The 16,660-nt window shown below is 33.0% G+C and overlaps 2 protein-coding genes across 2 annotated transcripts in view; one reads left to right on the top strand and one right to left on the bottom strand.

Moving 5' to 3' along the window:
- Positions 1-1,446: 1,446 nt before the first annotated feature.
- LOC149478123 (uncharacterized) lies at positions 1,447-2,058 on the top strand. The gene is made up of 2 exons (XM_089709923.1): positions 1,447-1,568; positions 1,766-2,058. Exons 1-2 carry the CDS (start codon positions 1,496-1,498, stop codon positions 2,056-2,058), a joined length of 366 nt encoding a protein of 121 aa, XP_089566049.1. The 5' UTR covers positions 1,447-1,495.
- Positions 2,059-2,626: 568 nt separating this feature from the next.
- The window catches only part of LOC149478122 (facilitated trehalose transporter Tret1-like), a 28,636-nt gene continuing 14,602 nt past the window's right edge, over positions 2,627-16,660 (bottom strand). Inside the window, exons 2-7 of the mRNA XM_089709889.1 lie at positions 14,096-14,202; positions 10,757-10,963; positions 6,206-6,403; positions 5,429-5,624; positions 4,333-4,459; positions 2,627-3,839 (exon numbers count right to left, since the gene is read on the bottom strand). Coding sequence (XP_089566015.1) covers positions 3,153-3,839; positions 4,333-4,459; positions 5,429-5,624; positions 6,206-6,403; positions 10,757-10,963; positions 14,096-14,183 — 1,503 coding nt within the window. The 5' untranslated portion in view covers positions 14,184-14,202 and the 3' untranslated portion in view covers positions 2,627-3,152. The remainder of the gene's footprint in view (positions 3,840-4,332; positions 4,460-5,428; positions 5,625-6,205; positions 6,404-10,756; positions 10,964-14,095; positions 14,203-16,660) is intronic.

The raw sequence follows: 16,660 nt of genomic DNA, 5'->3' as shown, positions 1-16,660 counted from the left end.
AGTTTAAAATTTTGGCAGATTAATTTTGAATATTATTTTAAAGTACTTAGGTAAAAGTTATAAGTTATATGTTTAAAATTATTTTCACGCGCACAAAAGAGGGAACTTATCTATGTGTGTAATTATTTTTCTATTCGATTGGATTTATTGACTTGTAATAGGTATTATTATTACTGATGTATACAAATTTTTTATCAATTATTATTCTAATCCTTTCTAATCTATGATAATCCTAAGGCCCCTGTGATTGACGATATATTAAAACTTTATAATGTTTATAAAATATACGGATGTGAGTTTGTTAATTTGTATGTCTTTTACGTGGTAACGGAGCGATTTTATGATTTTTGTGTCTAGAGATGGTTATGAAGCTGGATAGTGAAATAGGCTAGGTACTTGAATATGATAGTTTTGGTTATAGGGCACTCAAATGCTGTATAAATATAAATTAATAAAGAATAGAAAAAAATCGATCACGAGGCGCGACTCGAACCCGTATCCTTTCACACCAATCCGGGGCGGCTAGGTAAAGGCTACTTTTCACCATGGTGAAACATTAGATACATTCCATTGAGTTACTATGTACTACACATTCCCATATATTATCAGCTCCTTTGACTAAGCGAAATAATAAGAATAAGATTAAATTCTAATCTCTTCACTGAAACCGTATTGACTAGGTAATATTATTATTTATTTTTCTTTTAAATTATGTTCCTTTTCCCGCTCTCGGCTCTTAGTAACATATTATCTCGCTATGGAATATCTATAGTAAAAACCATCCAACTAGAAATGATAATTAACAATATAAAATTACAAAATGGCCAAGTACTGTCCCACTTGTTATTTTATCAGCTTGGAAAATTACAATTGCAAAATGATTGATGACTCTTAACTAGTTGTACTTAGATGTAATTGCATTTTACATTACTCTTTTTTGTTAGTCTATACGCACAACCGCATTGTTATTTATCAATAAACATTAACTGATAAATTGATTTTTATTAATTAACTACGTAGCTGGAAAAATGACCGCCCGGGTCGATATTTTTTAATTTTTTTAACAGTTATTGTCCTAATTCAAGCAAGCATTTTTTAAACTAAGTACACGCGAAATTTATTTCATTTAACTCAAAATTTACGCCTAAAGTTCAAATCAAATCCTAAATCTAATTGACCAATTGACCAAAAAATTGGTCTGACCAATTTTTTGGCATCTATCTGAGGCTACATCTTCGCTTATGTTACCAGCATTCGACATCGTGGACATCACAGGGTCATATTGGCCGAAAGCCGATTTATCTGACTGATTTTAAAAACTATAACCTTTTTTCTATAAATTAAAAAAAAATAAACGCCTTATAAAGAAAATATCACATTGTCATTTTGACACATTTATAAATCGGCGCCTGTGAAAAATTTAACAATGCAAGGGCAATACGAAAAATTAAAATTATTCAGAGTGATACACCTCCAATAATATAAAAACATTACAATGGCTTGTCATACTAAACTTCCGAAATTAGAAGATGATACATCTATAAAAGGATCCCATTTATTAGGACCAGGTATTTATTGGAAATTATTGAATTAAGTATATATTTACGTTGCGTTGGTCACACTTTTTAAATAATTATTTAACTATGTGAGGTGGTAACTTTCAACCCTGAAAAAAATTGAAAAAAAAAACAGTTTTAAAAAGGTAGCTTAAAGAACCAGATAAGTTTTGTATGAATAATTATGGTTTTTCTTTTATCTAATACAGGTTTGGAGTCTAAATTCGACGAGCTCAAATACGAAATAGTCCACAAAATTGACAAGGAACTACGCGATTCTAAAAACGCGCGGGAATATATAACTCAGAAATATGACGAGTTGTGCAATAAAATACAATATTTAACTGAATTAGACGCTACTGTTAATGGATTTCGTACTGATGTGAAAACTATTGAGAGACAAATAATAGAATTATCTTCTAGAATAGATGATATAGAGAAGAGAGCTATAAGCAAGGAATGTCCGTCAATAACGCCATCTATGTTGGGAGTACAGAAGTAGTTAATTTTTGGTAATCTATTGCATATTTTTTGTTACGTTCATGTCATAATCGTTTGTAATAATATAATATTCTGTGAGAAATAATATATTTTTATTTTGCTACTTTGCGTATACCTAAAAGGTAGTATGCTTAAAATTATAAGTAGAAATCCTTTCTTAAAATAATATACATCGATTACTTATTGTTTATTTTATACAACGCTCGATGTGGCAAATAAACTTAGCTCATATTATGGGCCTTTTAGGTACTCTTTAACCGACTTAACACAAGCAAGTCGGTGGTCAAGCACTAAGCACTTAGTATTAAGCCCGTGCACCGACATCAAACCTTTTTAATAAATAGCACATCTAAATAATGTATAATGTATTATGATATTATGTATTCATAATATCAAATCTTTTTTATTTTTTACTTTTCCGTTTTTGAAGTCGGTTGTTTTTAACGTAGTTATTTTTATTCTATGATTCGAATTACTTACTTATTCTGCGACTTAGGAATTTCTTTGACCATAGATTTTTTGCATTATAGAAATTGTTGGATATATGTAACAGAAATGAAACAATCACATATGATAAAAATAATATAATTAATCTATTTACAATAAAATAACATCAAAAAATAACAATTACACATTTCAACAGTTTCGCATTCAAATATTCGCGAGACTATAAAATTACGGAGTCTATCACTAATTATCATTATATCATTTATTTGTTCACATTACATTAAAATCATTTAAAATTTAAAACTAATAAATATTTGGCACGTCTAGTCCTATAAGTACTAAAAATAATCACCAATGTATACGTGAGCCTGCTCAGAATAAGCTCTAAGGCCGCATTTCCATCTGCAAGAAAACTTCCGCAAAAAATGTCCGACAGTCTGTCTGACAGCAGCTTGCAAGTCTAAAACAGCACTTGCTTGGTTCCATGGTCATGGTGACATTTCTTGCGGAAGTTTTCTTGCAGATGGAAACGCAGCTTTAAGCCCTTTCAGAACTATCAGTCAATTCAACTTGATGCTCCACTCATATAAATAACAAATCATTCACAAAACAATCAAAAATTCAAACAAACGTCAAAAACTTTGTACATCACGCTTTACCCCCCAAAATGGTCTGGATTTGCGACACAGTTTTTCCCTTCGTCTCCGGGATGAGGAAAAAGACGAAGAACACGCAAATCACCATAAATCCGGAGAAGAACCAGAAGCAACTATAAATTCCGATCGCGTCTTTCATTAACGGAAAACATAGAGTAACAACAAAGACGAGCATCCAATTTGTGATAACGGCCACACCAGAGGCCGTACCTCTAAATTCAACAGGGAAGAGTTCGGCCATCATCATCCAAGGTATTGGCCCAAATCCAAGAGAGAAGGAAACGATGAACAGAACCAAGCAGACCAACGGCAGCCAACCAGCCGAACTAACATCTGTGCCGTCTTCCTGCATTTTGAAATACGCGCCCAGAACGATAAGACAAATTCCCATAATAATACAACTTTGAATGAGCAAGATTCGTCGGCCAGCTCTTTCGACCAACAGTGAGGAGATATACGTGGCGATTGTTTGGACAACGCCAACTATGATAGTGGCGATGGCTGGTGGGATGTTGGAGCCAGCGGATTGGAAGATCTGGTTGGTGTAGAAGATAACGGCATTGATACCGCTAAATTGTTGAAAGAACATAAGGCCAAGGGAACAGATGAGCGCCATTAAGGGGGCCCGGTTGGTGATCATGTGTAACATGCCGCCGCGTTGGCGAGATGCGTTGTCCACCTGAAAGAGATTTATTGTTTTTATTAATACGTAATCCATAGTAAATACTAATATTATAAATGCGAAAGTAACTCTGTCTGTCTGTCTGTTACTCAATCACGCCTAAACTACTGAACCAATTTGCATGAAATTTGGTATGGAGATATTTTGATTCCCGAGAAAGGACATAGGCTACCTTATATTGCGAAATATGTACCACGGGCGAAACCGGGGCCTCTGGGGGGGGACCTCTAGTTGTAAATATAAATTAAGAAAAAGTTAAACTGAAGTTGTGAGTCTTAAATTTCAGTAAAAGACTTAAAAGTCTTTTACTGAAATTTAAGTGACTTAAACTTGATATTTTTAAGGAAAATACTTGTTGGAATTTATTTTATTATCTAATGAAATGAACGTTTAACAATAATAAAAAAAATGTTTATAAATTACTAAACAGTTATTTATCAATTATCACATTACCAATTATCGAACATATTCCAATTATTATATTCCTCACCTCCTTCTGCATATCTTCAAGTTCAGTGGTAAGATCAGCATCAGGACCGCGCAGCCATCGCAGAGCCTTTTCAGCATCACGACGCCTGTTCTTCCCAAGTAAATATTGAGGGGTTTCTGGCATCCACCTGTTAAGAGAGAAAATAGATATTAGATTGTAAGTTAGATTCATATTAGAATTATAAGACTTCGTATTAGAATTTGTCTTATATTTTATAAATAAATGAATAGGTATCTCAATTTAATTGTTATCATCATCAATTCAATGTAAAAGAATGACAAAATATGCATTTCTACTCAAAACTACGTTAATATAAACCTATATCTCTTTTTATTGGAATTAGATACATGAAAATACATTTACTAAATTCAAAATTGTCATCAACATGGTAAATAGAAATATTACAATATTAAGGAGCTGTCATGTTTTTAATAACAATATAATGTGAACAGGATCCCAACAAGATCCCAACAATGAAGAAGAAGCTAGAAGTCTAACGTATTCTAATAACTTACCAAATGCAGCGAACAAGAGCGCAGGCAACATGCAGTAAAGTTACAATAGACAGGATCCTATAAGTGATCTTCACATTCAAATATAATTAAAACTTACCAAAACACAGCAACTAAAAACACAGACAGAACAGCAGATATAACAGACAGGGTCTAGCCACCAATCAAAAAGGTGAACAGGACCCCAACGATGAGGAAAAGTTGGAAAAAGTATATCATATAATATTCTAATTACTTACAAAAATGCATTAAACAAGAACACATGAAACACAGCCGATATAATAGACAGGATCCTAAAAGTGACGATACGTTGGAAATACTAATAATACTTAAAACTTACCAAAACACAGCAACCAAAAGCACAGGTAAAACAGCAGATATAATAGACAGGGTCCGCCAATGTGTCCAGCCACCAATCACGAAGGTGAACAGGATCCCAACAATAAAGAAAAGCTAGAAGTATTTCAATTTATTCTAATAACTTACCAAAAGCACAGGCAGAACAGCAAGTATAATAGTTAGCGTCCTAGCAGATGAACGAGATCCTAACAATGAAGAAGATTTAAAAGAAAATAAAAACGTACCAAAACACAGCAACCAGAAGCACAGGTAGAACAGCAGATATAATAGACAGAGTCCGCCAATGCGTCCAGCCACCAATCACGAATGTGAACAGGATCCCAACGGTGAGGAAAAGTTGGAAGAACGCTCCTAAAGATCCTCGTATCGCAGTTTCTGCTATTTCACCGATGTACATTGGTGCTGCGACGCAAATTCCACCTGGAAATGAGAAAAAAACAATTATGTAAGGAAAATAAATAAAAATAATAATCTAAATGTTTGGAAAGACATTACAGGCAACTGCAGATTTATCATGACCATGGTTAGTAATTAGAAAACTTTTTTTTCATCTAGCAATGTATACAAAGGAAATAGATTTAATTAATTGGAATATAGAATTTTAAAGCAACAATAGGATTAAATTCTTTATTCCAATTGGTTATTGGTATAATATAGTGATCACAAAATTATTGAAATGTGCATCGATAGAGGATGATTTATTATCATCCAGATTATGATACTCACTATCAACCAGATGTTTTATATTTCATTCAATGGAAACGTTTATAAAACATAAGTACATACCTACAATAAATTCATCGACAATGGCGAGGCGATGATGATTTATCTCAAGAACTACTGGTCCGATTTGAACAATTATTTCAGTGTTAAATAGCCCATTTATCGAGGAAGGCTATATATCATCATCACGCTAAGACCAATAGGAGCGGAGCCACGCGGGTGAAACCGCGGAGCGCAGCTAGCGTTATATAAATTTAATAAAAGTACGAAGAACTTACCAGTAGCAAGTCCAGCAAAGAACCTCGCAGATATCAGCATACCAGCACCATTCGCGAAGATAGTCAACAACCAATTGATTAACAAAGGTACAGCCAGCATAAGAATAGTGGGGCGTCTTCCAAACTTCTGAGCTATGAAGCCCACGGGTAACGCGCTGATCGCTGCTCCTATGGCCAGCACTGATGATACGAGAGAACCTGGAAGGAAGATTATGATATTGATATAATTATACAATCCTACTAATATTATAAATGCGAAAGTTTGTGAGGGTAACTAAGATTAACACATAGAATAGGTTTTATCTTGGAAATCCCACGGGAACGCTAACTATGCGGGTTTTTCTTTGAAAACGGGCGAAGCCGCGGGCGGAAAGCTAGTAGCACAGACTAATAATAGATAGAAGTAGATAATATCTAATATTTACATAAAACTACGTGAAACATGAGTTGACTTTATACGTAAGCTTTACGAAGATATGCGTCGTGAAACTTCTAATAGGTACAGAGTGTCAGTGGATAAATATAACCACATAACTGTACTAACAACTGCATCCTATTGTTGCTTTGAAAGATTCACAAATTTATTTACGCGCGCGCTCGCGATAAAACACAACAGCTGTTGAAAAAATCGTGCATGCCTTGAATTCTATACATTTTTTTTTCAAAAGCAAAATAGTCGAAGAAAATAAAATTGATTTCATATTGCACTTTCATACAAATTCTCTTCACTATTGTATTTTCATCAACTAATATCGCGTCTTTCTCAGTGCTGAATTTCGGACGTTTTGCAGTGGAAATGAAACATGTAAACTTGCACGTATTTATAAAGGTAGATAAATTTTACTAAGACTCATTCGATATAATATGTTTAAAATATTCAATTCCCGTAGGATTAGGTGCACCCGACAAAATGGAAAACATGTCAGTCAACCGAACCTTGCCAACATTATTAAGTTCCGCATACTAACAAAATAATTTGGAAAATCCAAAAGTGCACGCCTCATAATTTTTTTTTAATAAATATTTATTAATTATTATTTTTGTTTATTTAATAATAATTAAACCACATCGAATCAGACCCTGAAAAATGAAAGGGTTCTATTCCTGAGCATACTCAAGCGTAAGAGAAAAAAAAAGACTCGATTAGTAAAGTATTTCGGTCGCTATCGTGTTAACAAGAAAAAGGATCCGCACATACAGACACACGGACGTCCAAGACAGAACTTTTTTAAACTGTTTTTTAACTAGTTTAAATAACAAAAATGACATCAAAAATATCATGAACGTTAAAAATAGTGTTTTTTCTTAATATGTGTGTGTATGTATTATCTTACAAGTGCAATGTATGATACATAAAGACATTTTAAGTTTGAAAAATCAGATGTTTTGCGTGAAGTGACAGTAGTACCCACCTCAACGCTTCGCTTATGAGGCGTGCAATAATTTGCAGCTATAAAAAATGAAATATACCGGTAACTGCCACACAGTGCATACCACATTGCAGCCAAAACACTTAAAATTTATTTACACTATATAGTGGGTACTTTGGAATTCTGGCAAGCTTCGACTATTATTTCCTTAGTACTAGGTCGCGTGAGTATATATTCTATAATAGTACTAGACTGCCAGCCCGTTTCTGTATTGAAAATTGATTTGATTAAGATTTGAGAAGGTTATGTCACACGGAAGGAATATTTCAGCATTTAGTATGGTTTGGCAGCGTTGGGCGACTAGAGGCAATAACAATAATGTACAGAAAGGTCCCCAAATGTGAAGTTATTGTAGATGTTTATTCATAATCGCCGTAATGGCAAACATCGACGATCATTTGTTGGGCCAACGCTCTCGATTATGAAATCATGAAATGGGCCCAATAAACGCCAAATACTGAAGAACCGATTGTAAGGCGTACCTCTAGACTTAGATTAAAATAATGCATCTTATGACCTACAGTTGGATAAGCGGAAATATTAAAAGATAGTTCTGTCGTCGAGTTGTCCATGATGATGTGACAAAACAAGGCTAACCTCGTTTTAAAGTTAATTAGCGTTTAAGTATTCAGGGTTGGACTAATTATTATATCTTCAAATATTCTAACTGCCTAGATAATATTGTTAGTGTCATGTGTAAGAACTAAAAGTAGTAGTATTTGTATTTATAATTACTATTATAAATTGTTGTTCATACTGTTGTATATTTATTCGTGTAGGTTATTTGTTTCTAGGGGGTCGCGGAAGAATTCTAACCAATACCCGCGGCCCCATCATTAAAGCGGCTCGACGGAACACAGTGGGGTTTTAGTCAGTAAGAATCCGACATAACCCACGGCTCCTTCCCCGGGGGCCGTGGGTATCTTTGGAAGATTTCCCCACTATAAAAAAAAAGGTTATTTGTTTCTCGTAGACATTCTGTCTCCAAAATTCAGATTATTACCACTATTACCTACTTTGTAATAATATATCTGGATCTATACAATCAAACTAGATCCATATGGCAAGTTAATTTTGTAGAACGCGCTGATAATTTATTCTTAGAGTATTACTTGTCATCTTTTTAACACGCTTTTTTAAGCTTCACCAATACATTTGTATGGTATGTGGTATTATAACCGACTCATTAGACTCAATGTTGACCCACGCGGACAGATTCATAAACGTAAAGCGTGTATTTTAGTTTTTTGCCTACTTATATTTTTATTATGAATCCTGATTCAATGTCAATAATTCAGTACATTATATTTATAGCCGTGGGTGTATCGAACCATATATACGTCACACCCTCCCTACTTGCACTTTCATTGGCAAGCACTTCCAGACATCACGGGATCGTTAACAAAAATAGTTTTAACATGGTATATGACGTCACAGCAATGCTGGCAATATGCCACGGAGGTCTGGCTGTGGGTGTGCCTGGGTATTTTTACATCGCGATCTTGACTTCACGTGAGAATGTTGAAAACAATGCTTGCGCATGTGTTTTAAAGTGGGTTGATTGATAGAGGAAAGAGGGATCGTCAATTGTTGATTGGAGGGAAGACGTAATATACTTTTATCTATATTCGATAGTTATATACATTAGTATAATATTAATTATAAAGCTGTAGAGTTTGAATGTTTGAACGCGCTAATCTCAGGATTTTGATTTGAAAAATCTTTCAGTGTTAGACCATTAATCGAGGAAGGCTATAGGTATATCATCTCGCTTAGACCAACAGGAGCGGGTAAAACCGCGGGACACAGCTAGTTATTTATATAGATTATAATCATCGGCAGAAAAGATAATAAGATTAAGTTTTCAGTAAAATATACCTCATGAAGTGGGTGTGTGCAGTTTATTTAGTCACTTTTTTATTAATTTTCGGTTGTTTAAAAAATGTAATTAAAACATTGTCTCAAAATTAAACATTTATTCATTCAATTAAGCATTCAATGAGACTTCTTCTAGAAGCACTTTTGTATCGTCATGACTCATGATATAGTTTTACCAGCGATTCGGAAAGCAAGTTTCTACGGAGAAGAACCGGCAAGAAACTAAATTCTCTAGTCAAAAAATAACCAGTTGTATAAATTTCGCTATCAAGGAAATATTCCAATGCTACGATAAGTAGAACAAATATTTTTATGAATTCTTTAAATTTATAGATAATTAACACAACGGCAATTGATAAGGTTGTTGTTATGAGATAAATCTGTAAATATGTTGTTTAAGAAACAGGGTGCATTTAGGGTCACCGCCCACCCAAAACTTACTAATATCACAGACTAATAATAATATACTACGTATAATACATAATACTTATCGACGATTTTTAAGTTTTAACCGACCAAAGGTTCTCAATTCTTAGCGTATTTTTAATCGATTTAATTTATGTTATAGGTCTAGATAGACAAACGAAAAGTGTGTCTATAGACAAATCGATAGATCGAAGTTATTGTGTACGCCTGTGCGTACATAATAACTTCGATCTATCGATTTGTCTGTATACCTGTGTATACGCTATCATTTCAAATTAGGTACAGACAGCAACGAAAGTTACATAAGAAACTTAAGCTGATAGCAAGCATGAGTTGGTTGATTTATTTATTTATTATTGTGTTTTTTAATCATATTGAGTAGACAGGTATTTCAAATACATATCTTAATCAGAGTTACATGAACTTTAATCTAACGTTTAAGGAAAACTACGATTGTTATCTACTTTTTTTAAATATATCTAATGAAAAACCCTGAATTACTAAACTTTTAGATAAAAATAAGTAAATATTTTTTTATAATTTATCTAAACACGTGTGTATGCGCCGCCGCTAGTTAGTTTTACTGTTTTAGTAACGAAATAAACGTTATCAAGATTAGACGTGCGTTTTTCTTAACCAAGTTTTACCAAGCAAAAGTGAACCTTATTGCGTCAACAACGTGTTTAAATATGATATCATTATGTTGTGTTCATGACACAGCAAATATTAATATCATATTGCAACCTAATAAGACTCAATATTAAAAAACAACACACCTAAAACCTCAGCCTACAACGGAAATTAAAAAAAAACTCACTCTCTTTAGTGTCCAACAGGAAATCGGCGGGCTGTCCCAGGGAGTTCAACAGCGCATGCGTCACATTGCTATTGGCAGTGACATTGACAGCAAACACGTCAATTTCTTTTGGCGCCAAATCGGTCGTGTTCTTCGGCGGTTGCAGCTGCGGTAGCGCGGGTGATGTCCAGGCGAGGATGGTACCGGCGGCCACGGCACCGATGGCAGCTGAAATGTCATTACATTGTATTTGATCATCCTATCAAACTCAAACTCAAACTCAAACATTTATTTATTCAATTAGACTTCTTTTAGAAGCACTTTCGAATCGTCAATTTATAATTAATTTTTAACAATTACCACCGTTACCAATAACATTAGTTCCTACTAATATTATAAATACGAAAGTTTGTGAGGATGGATGTATGTGTATGTTTGTTACGCTTTCACGTAGATACTACTGAACCGAATGAAATTTAGCACACATATAGAGGGTAACTTGGATTAACACATAGGATAGGTTGTATCCCGGAAATCCCATGGGAATGGGAACTATGCGGGTTTTTATTTGAAACGCTAGTGTCTAATAATTTATTGTCATGTTTACTTGCGAATTTACACATTTGTGCGAATAGCTAGACGAATGACGAACACGCATAGGTATGTAAATATTGCACTCGCTATTCGCTTTGAGATTCGCGTTTTCGTGTGTAGTCGTTTCTAGGACGTTTAAAGGGAATACGAATCTTTCGTCATGTTTATTAGGTTATTTTGGTCAATTTCCTTCAGCATTACTATTGTCTCTGCAATATCGATTTGCATATTTGATATTATAATATATGTATACTTTAGTGATATAAACCAAATCGATAAACTTCATCTACATTTATTTGATAAGGTCCTATTTTTATATTGAAGGATACATCGGCGAAATATCAAAGATTCCTATCAGACCTATCTGGTTATTGATAGAATCTACTAAAAAACGTATAAAATAAATACATAAATGCAAAACGAACTCTGTCTGACTGTCTCATAACGCTTTTACGCCTAATGTAACAGTTTTGAATTAAATATTAATCATAATATAATTATTATAAAACGTAATTGCTCTTTATCGCATTTATTTTTAAATCTTCCTAAAATGAATTAAATAGAATATTAAATGTATTTGTAGTTAACTAGGCAAAAACGCAAGCGTGCACGCAAAACCGCGGGCTAAAAGCTAGATGATAAATGAAACATGTTATCAATTACAAGGGCAGTTGCTCGATATTACAAGATCCGTTTATTTATATACAAACTTCTGCCAAACGTTTTCAGTGTGCCTATTTCGGATATAAGGTGATGTACACATTCATCGCAGTTATTGTCAGATTTGATTTGTATAAAACTGAAAGGTTTGTTCGTTTATTTGAACGCGCTAATCTCAAGAACGACTGGTCCGATTTGAAAAATTATTTCAGCTATATATTATCATAACGACTAACAGGAGCGGAGGAATGTTAGTAAAACCGCGGGGCAGTATTTACTAGCTATGCCTAAATTTAAAACGTTATAATTATAAATGTTAATATCCAACCATAATTAATTAATCAATAGGCAGGTTTCATATATTCAAGAAAGTCGGGTTGGTTTAATAGGTAACCCACCTTATAATAATACAAGAAAAAGTAAACGAATTCTAAGTCATATTTTTCTTGCATTTGTGACCGACGATAACTACGACAAAAAAAAACTAAGTCTACAAAAAAAGAAACACGTGTAAAAGGAATTAATCTTGATGTAAATATTTACGGAAGATCAATCATCGTTTGAGTACCCGATAAAAATAAACTTATTAAAAAAAATCTTTTCATATTTAAATATTAAGTCATTCTTTAAACAGATCATATCTATGGTTTTGGGAAGCTATTATTCAGAACACCATACAATATCGATGATATAAGACCTTTTTTCTCCTTTTTTATAGAAATACTAAAAATACTTTACGGTGAAGACTCCACGGGGAAAGACAACAATGAAATTTAAAAATATAATATATTATAGCCTATGTAATTCAGGAATCATTCATCTTAACTGGTGATAAAGGTTTCAAAATAGATTTAGTTCTGAGATCATCTATTGCTGATAAACTGACAAACAATCATATCTTTCCGCTTTAATATTATTAATATGTTATAATATGAAACTATTTGTACCCGCGTAAGTTAAGCCACGATTTTAACTTCTTTATTTTAAACCGATATCTCGTCAAAAATTTGCTGATCGCAATGTCGATTATTCAATTAAGAACCTGAACGTCGATTATTCAGTTAAGTACCTACCTTAATGCGTGATCTATTTTCGTTTTACAAGCTCGTCCTAAATACATTAGCTATGCATTTTCGTGAAGATAGAATGATGTCAATAAATATAGTCTGCAATCGATTTAAAGGCTATTGCTGAGATAATTTTCATTATTGTCGGTATTTGATTTATTTACAATACATTGCAATAGACATATTTTATCATTTTAGCTGCATGCTACACTTTAAAAGTTTAAACTGTTTATATGAAGGTAACGAACCTTCCCCCCTAGTCAAGTGGCTTTCTGTTAGCGTAGCGTTTAATAGAATAGACTACGAATGTATGAGTCTATTCTATTGAACGCTACGCTAACAGAAAGCCACTTGACTAGGGGGGCTGGACCTTAATGTGAAAGTTTCAGGAGATTGTATGTTTACAATTTATTTGTTGGTCATAATGACCTTCAAGAATTTGTACAATCAGATGAAATAGGTAGGTATCTACAAACCACATTGGCGGTTTATTTACAACTCAGTAAGCTGATTCTTTGAAGGCCTAACGCTGAAAATAACACAGCTAATAATTTTATAATACAGGAAGAATGGCATGAACACCTTCCCTATAACTTATATTGAATTGTACCGCTCATATAATGAGTAATATTTCCTGCCTTATACTGTGATATTACTTTTATAAAAAATGCTGATTTTTATCCAAACAGTTACAGAATGTGCCCTATTCTTGGAAGTACCCTAACGTAGTAACTATTTAGTAATCTGTACCCAACTTCAAAGCACTATAACACTTTTCTACCAACTGAAATTGTACTTATCTCACATACTATGCAATTCAACTAAGAAAAGATTGTTTTGTGTAATTTCAAAGAATTATTTTCTAAGTCAAGAAATAACGTTTGTATTCAATCCAGTAGTAAGAGTCAGATAAAATAAAATAAATCATTATTAAAATGCAAAAAAGGATTTTTTAGTAAATCGTATTTTTAAAATGACATTTGTCTTTCCTATTTTTAGTAGCATTGCATAGAAGTAATTGTGCTACAAAGCTTCTTACCAGCTATAGCTGCGATATATTGGTTCGTCCGTTTCGTCTGTCCGCCCTTCTCCTGGACGGAGAGCATGTGCATTGTCGGCTTATCCATTTTGTCGTATTACTGCATTCTGAAACAAGAGAAATCAGTTTAATTTGCGTCTTGATGTATAGAATTTGGCTGATATCTTGAAAATAATACAGCTAATAATTTTATAATAACAACTTTTGTTTGGATGCCTTGATACTCAATTTTTCAAAGATAATCCGTATATATATTCGGCGCGGTCGTATTAATATTAAAACTTAGATTATCTCGCATTCGTTTACAAAAAATGTAAACAAAATGAGAAAATTTACTCCTTGTATCCTTTGTAACGTAATTTAGGAATCAAATTCATCAAATGAATATACTCCCTTCATGTTTAGCTACAACTCATGTGGCTTCAACTAAAATTTTATGGCAAAGTCCGTTTCACTGATAGAGTTCTTTTACGAATGACATTGCAAAAAAAAACGAGTACTTTCGTTCTGATAAGCCTTTTCAAATTGGATAGATTCAGAGGATCAAATCATTTTCAGAGGTTTTTTTTACACGCTTTATATTAGCTTCACCTGTATGTTTGTAACCGACTTCTTTGGGCGCGATTTTGACCCACTTTAAACGGCCAGATTTCGTTCAAACTTTGTAGATCTATTGAGGACCGATGAAAATACACTAATTTGATAAAATTTTCTATTCTTTTGTTCGGTTTTCTATAAAAAGCGTGTTTTTTAGTTTTTTTTAACTATTATTATTTTAGAAAAAATGATAAAAATTTACTTACGCATCTATCAATAATAACACGCTACGTCTATTGGCAGTCACCGCTAACAATGATGGAAATCTAATACAGAGGTTAATTGTAACTGACACGACATTGAACTAGACGATGCACCTGGCTTCGTCGCTTTTGTATTTTATAATAGCTAGGCGAATTGCATAAATGGATTAGATTATAGTTCATTTAAATTCAGGAAGCTATTCTACCGCTTTTTACGTTGCTTATCCGATCCTTTTGAAAATTTAGATGGTCGATGGATATAGACGTTTTTTACTTTTTTCAAGCAAAATCACCGGAACATATTTGATGTAACAAATTGTTCGTGTTGTACCTTAATCTTTCAATTCGATACTTATATTAATTTTCTAAAGTAATTCGATATTTACCAGGTATTTAATATCAAAGCCTAGTCCTCCAATGGTCTGAAGAAAATGCATGTACATTTTCATTGATCCCCACACATGACCATTTATTTGGTTGTTTATTTTTCGGATAGATCTGACAAAAAGGGTCTAATATGCGTGCTGCGTGGGACAATTCATAATTTATTTTTTATGGAACATAATTTAGTTCGGTTTTAAAATAATGAATCATCTCACATGTGCTGCAAAGTTGAAAGAAGGAGGACCTGTTTTTACTGTCTGATAAAAAATCGTCTACATCACACTATATTTTTTCATCTTATTGCACAGTCAAACGCAAACCTGAACATAACATAGATTCCAGTATTGTCTCATTAATTAGTTCATTAATATTCCTTCATAGCGTGACTCTCCAAAGACTATTGTTCAGAATAACCTAGAATCCCTAGGGCATCGTAAAGGACACCGCCATGATAATGGCATGCTAATTATCGCTCATTAGATTACAAGTGCAAGGATTTGTGTAACATCTCTTGTTAGGGCTGCTACCTTATAGTTTATGAAATTATTTTATAACAGCAAAAATGTTTAAGCAGTAAAAATGTTATATAAAATAACATTAGACTTAGAACTTAGAGAGATTCAAATTATATTCAAATTGTATATTTTCTCATTTCTGATACCTGTGATAAAAAAACACACAAAATATTAAATACATAAAAAAATTAATTTGATATTATAAAATCGACTTGTTCCATAAAAGCACTTAAAAAAATAAAACTAACTTAAAATTGTGTTTTATCAACCCTACTAGGGTAAAATCGATTCAATTAACGTCTTAACATCCAAATATAGATTACAATGAATTAATGAATCAGATTAAAATTGGAATGCGGTGCATCGGTGTTCCAATACAATAAAATGTAATGTACTCAATTCTTTTATTACTTAAAATATATCGTTTATATATTTTAAACTGCGCAACTTCTTTTGCTCTCAAAAAAGAAAAATTTATCCAACATTTGCGATATTTTTCATTGATTTTCCGTATCTACTGGCTGTAATTTGAATCCTTCGAATGACGATAGGACATAATATACAATAAAATATTAACTACGAAACACATTTTTTTTATCAATTAGAACGAAAAGTTCTTGAGATTATCAAACAATTATTATACTTAAACTTTTGTGCCTTCTTTGGCAGAATCAATTTTGAAAAACAATTATGTAATGATTAGCTATGTTGAACTTTATTGTGATGTATATGATTAGCTATATTTAACTAAACCGTTTTACTTTTTACTGCACCGAGTACAGCCTAGTTTTAAGTTTACAGTGTAAAGTCATAAGTTTCTACGTTTACCATAGAGTATAGTGATAAACGCTTAAACACAAACAATT

Source organism: Colias philodice, chromosome 23, assembly GCF_061535455.1.
Source record: "Colias philodice isolate Cphi_HAF_F1 chromosome 23, ilColPhil1 Martin Lab GWU primary, whole genome shotgun sequence".
Classification (NCBI taxonomy): domain Eukaryota; kingdom Metazoa; phylum Arthropoda; class Insecta; order Lepidoptera; family Pieridae; genus Colias; species Colias philodice.
The sequence above is the reverse complement of the archived record's forward strand: the minus strand, read 5'-3'. Positions and strand labels throughout refer to the sequence as shown.